Genomic DNA, 5000 nt, shown 5'->3' with positions numbered 1-5000 from the left:
CGGTGCTGGGATTAACGTGTTTAAAACAACCAGAGCCCTGTCAGCCCTCTGTCACCACATTGTAAATCTTTAAAACGAATGGTTTTCCATGCCCGTCTGTGTCGTTTAAAGCCCAATGTCTTATATGGTCCGTTTGACTCTGTATACTGGTGTGAAATGACTGAATGCCTAGCCTTATTGGTCTCTTGGAATGTTCATGACTAAAGAACTGTGTGGTGTGTAGAAATAGCCAATCACATCTGGTATTAATTTGGGTTAGTAACTGATAGTGGACAAGCCACAGTCTGTTCCTGTCAGTCAGAACAGCCAATCACCAGCCTAAGGTTTGTCAGTCAGAACAGCCAATCATCAGCCTAAGGTTTGTCAGTCAGAACAGCCAATCACAAGCCTAAGGTTTGTAAGTCAGAACAGCCGATCACCAGCCTAAGGTTTGTCAGTCAGAACAGCCAATCACAAGCCTAAGGTTTGTCAGTCAGAACAGCCAATCACCAGCCTAAGGTTTGTCAGTCAGAACAGCCAATCACCAGCCTAAGGTTTGTCAGTCAGAACAGCCAATCACAAGCCTAAGGTTTGTCAGTCAGAACAGCCAATCACAAGCCTAAGGTTTGTCAGTCAGAACAGCCAATCACCAGCCTAAGGTTTGTCAGTCAGAACAGCCAATCACCAGCCTAAAGTTTGTCAGTCAGAACAGCCAATCACAAGCCTAAGGTTTGTCAGTCAGAACAGCCAATCACCAGCCTAAGGTCTGCTTTGAGGTTTCAGGCCCTGTTGTTTTGCTGGATAGGACATTGAGCTGACTTCTCTGCTTTGGCATAAACATCCACTGATTGACAAGCAGCTGTGAGCCTTCCAGGGTTTCAGACATTACAATACCCACTATTCAAACCAATCCTTTAAGAGGAAAAACCTCATAGCCCAAATGACTGTTTCTCTATGGAGTTTTGTTTGCTTTTTCAAAAGTGATGTCATGCTGAGTCAAAATTTGTATGTGTGGTGATTTGGTAGAAGTCTGATTTAATTAGGCACAGAGAGTGAGAGGATCCAATGGATTGCTTTGTTTGTTTCTGTGTTTTCTGTGTGTTAGACTCAGGAGGTGCAGAAAGCAATGGATGAGAAGAGGTTTGAGGAGGCAGTCAAGCTACGCGGCAGGTAAAACACACGCTGATGAACACATAGCTCTGGTACCTTATTGTTCAATTCTGTTCTGTTCTGTTCTGTTCTGTTCTGTTCTGTTCTGTTCTGTTCTGTTCAGTTCAGTTCTGTTCAGTTCAGTTCAGTTCGATTCAATTCAATTCAATTCAGTTCAGTTAGGTTCAGTTTGGTTTAGCTCTGATCCATTTCTGCAATGCTGTGTAATAGCAGCATTGTGCCCTCTGTACACTCAGCAGACTGAACGAAGATTCACTGTTGATTCATTGTTGTCCTGTCCTGTTTTTCCTGACAATGTTCTTTATACAGAGTCTGTAAAAGCTTTTGAATGTAATCAGTGCTTGAATAACCTTCTTTCTCTCTGTTGTAATACTATTAAGCTGACAGGACATGATTTACTTTTCTTTTCCAGGAGCTTTGAGAACAATTTGAGTACATATGAACTGCTTTCTCATCGCAAGGCGGACTCCGAGCTACCAAATGTAAGTGGAGACTCCTTCAGAAGTGACGCAAAAAGTACAAAAAACATAAAATGACCACTCTTAAATCTGTATGTCATAATTATTGACATTGATTTATGAAAATAAAATCACCCCTATTAAACCATTAATACAACATCATACATATTAAAATACATACAGATATGAGTTTATTTAATTACAACTATTACGGTAACACACGTGGCTCTAATGGACTTTATGTTTACCGTGTGTTGCATTTGACAGTACATGTGTCAAGCCTTCATGATGAGGTATTTGATGACGCGCGCACACATGACACATAGCATGGCTGCATTATGACTATCAGGACTGGTGCTGAACATGTCTGTGACACTAACAGCTCAGTGAGTTTTTGGTTTTTGTTTTTGGGGGTTTTTTTTTCTGTTTTGAGGGCGGTCATGAGGAGGAAGGCTCTTGTCATGTATGTACACAGCAGGGGTCATGTGACCTCCATCTCAGCTTACAGTGGCTAATGAGATTGAGTCCCCGTAGATTAGCTTTCTCTCTGCGTACCTTAGTTTAGCGTAGACCCACCTCACTGTGACAGACAACAGAGACACAGCAGAGTGTAGAGTAATGGACCTAATACAGACACAGCAGAACACTCCAGAATAGAATAGAGTAGAATAGAATAGAATAGAATAGAATAGAATAGAATAGAATAGAATAGGATTGTTTTGGTGGAAATCACTTTTGAGCCTTCTAAGAACTGTGGGGATTGTGTGATGTTTTTGTCTCTTTAATCAGTGAACATCTCGACGTATTTGAATAAAAGATCAGAGAATAGTTATGATGCGAAGTCGGATGAACTGCGAAACGGACAGGGCCACAGAGAGAGCAGGGTCGGTTTGGTTTGGTCTGTTCTGCCTCTGTGTTCTGTGCTAGAGACGGGAAGCTCGGTTGTTTTGGTCTGTTCTGCCTGGGTGTTTCGTGCTGGAAACGGGAAGGTCAGTTTGTGTCTTGCGTTTCCCTTGGCACTGGCTCTGTGTTCTTTGCTTGCTCAGACTGATGGAGACTTGACCTGGGGTTTGATCTCATTCATCCGCCAACGCGTCATGTCCACCTCCATCCACTCCTCCTTCAACACCATCACGGTGCCAAAGATCAGCCGTAGCTCCTCTGTCAAGCCATACACATCCTCCTGTCCTACCTCCATGAATTACACAAGACCTTTAGGTCTTGCATTCAAACGCTGTGACCTGATTGGTGCTTGTTTAAATGAAATGCTTCAGGGCGTATGCAGCTGCCTGTGCATGAGCCTGTTACTGTACATTATGTTACTGTTACTGTTATGTTAGTGTAGGTTATGTTAGTGTTACTGTAGGTTATGTGACTGTTACTGTTATGTTAGTGTAGGTTATGTTAGTGTAGGTTATGTTAGTGTTACTGTTATGTTAGTGTAGGTTATGTTAGTGTAGGTTATGTTAGTGTAGGTTATGTTAGTGTTACTGTAGGTTATGTTAGTGTTACTGTTATGTTAGTGTAGGTTATGTTAGTGTAGGTTATGTTACTGTTACTGTTATGTTAGTGTAGGTTATGTTAGTGTAGGTTATGTTAGTGTAGGTTATGTTAGTGTTACTGTTATGTTAGTGTAGGTTATGTTACTGTTACTGCTAGTGTAGGTTATGTTAGTGTTACTGTATGTTAGTGTAGGTTATGTTACTGATAGTGTAGGTTATGTTACTGTTACTGTTATGTTAGTGTAGGTTATGTTAGTGAAGGTTATGTTAGTGTTACTGTAGGTTATGTGACTGTTACTGTGCGTTATGCAAACATTTTGTCAGCTGTAAGTGTATTGCTGTGGTAATGCTATTCATGCACACACAGAGCATAATGAAACCATTCATGTCTGTAATGGAATACTCCGCTAAAAAAGTTCACATTTATATGACAACCCCCCACCACCCCCCTTTGAAAAAAAAAAAGTGTAAATTTGAAAATTCGGGTGGTACCGTTTCAGAAGTGCTTGACTCATTCATGCGGCCAAGCCACACTATTTCTACCAGCAGCAGCAGTTAATGTCCTGTCAATAGAGAATCATGTGACCTGGTGGAAGACGATATGTTGTAACCTTATTTCTACAACTAAGTAGGACACGTAGAAGATGAGATGCCTTCAGAATGCAGTAAACACAGCCATTTTAACTGTGATGTTGTAGGATACGCTGTTCTAGGATCAGTGTTTGCAAGTAGATTAAAAAGAACAGGGCCTAGATTCATACAATCAGCCAACTGGTGTTTAGGATAAAAAGGACAGGAAAGAGAGAGAGAGAGAGAGAGAGAGACAGAGAGAGAGAGAGAGACAAAGAGAGAGAGACAGAGAGAGAGAGAGAGACAGAGGGAGAGAGAGACAGAGAGAGAGAGAGAGAAGAGAAGGAAAAACGATTAAGAACGAAGGAGAAGAAAAAACAGTTGCCTTTCAGTGAACTTACCTGTTTGCAAGTCCCAGAATATGAGCTCACGCAAAGGCAATGACCTTTGACCCTCCTGCATGCTCCTGCTGCTCTTTGAGGCTGTTCTTACGTAGAGCAAAGGCTGTATGCTGCAGAAACAGAACATGTGTGCGTATGTGTGAGTGTGTACAGTGTGTGTGTGTGTGTGTGTACAGTGTGTGTGTGTGTGTGTGTGTGTGTGTGAGTGGGTGTGTTTACAGTATGTGTGTGAGTGTGTGTGTGTGTGTGTGAGTGGGTGTGTTTACAGTATGTGTGTGAGTGTGTGTGTGTGTGTGTGAGTGGGTGTGTGTACAGTTTGTGTGTGTGTGTGTCTTGGCGGTCACTGTGTAACCCGTCTGTCCTGTCTGCTAGAGCTCGTTTAACGTGGCAGTGCTGAACGTGGGCGCCCCGGCGGCGGGCATGAACGCAGCCGTCCGCTCCGCTGTCAGAGTGGGCATCACCGAGGGACACAAGATGTTCGCCGTCAACGACGGATTCGAAGGATTCTACAAGGGACAGGTCTGATTACACACACAAGCACACACACACTCACACGCACGCACACACACATGCACACACTCACACACACACACACACACGCACGCACTCACGCACGCACTCACGCAAGCACACACACACACATGTGCATGCTCACACACGCACACACACACGCATGCACTCACGCACACACACACACGCACACATGCACGCACGCGCACACACACACACACGCACGCACGCACGCACACACACACACACACACACACACACGCACGCACGCACGCACACACACACACACACACGCACACGCACGCACTCACGCACACACACGCACACACACACACACACATGCACGCACGCACGCACGCATGCACGCACACACACACACGTGCACGCTCACACACGCACACACACACACA

The 5000-nt window shown here is 43.9% G+C and overlaps 1 protein-coding gene across 1 annotated transcript in view; it reads left to right on the top strand.

Annotated features, from left to right (window-relative positions):
* Positions 1-5000, top strand: part of pfkpb (phosphofructokinase, platelet b) — a 26261-nt gene that overhangs the window by 8435 nt on the left and 12826 nt on the right. The window contains exons 11-14 of the mRNA XM_030773314.1: positions 1085-1149; positions 1562-1631; positions 2056-2070; positions 4453-4599. Of these exons, the coding sequence (XP_030629174.1) occupies positions 1085-1149; positions 1562-1631; positions 2056-2070; positions 4453-4599 (297 nt within the window). The remainder of the gene's footprint in view (positions 1-1084; positions 1150-1561; positions 1632-2055; positions 2071-4452; positions 4600-5000) is intronic.

Source organism: Chanos chanos, chromosome 5 (assembly GCF_902362185.1).
Source record: "Chanos chanos chromosome 5, fChaCha1.1, whole genome shotgun sequence".
Lineage (NCBI taxonomy): Eukaryota > Metazoa > Chordata > Actinopteri > Gonorynchiformes > Chanidae > Chanos > Chanos chanos.
This window is presented reverse-complemented; position numbering and strand designations above follow the sequence as displayed.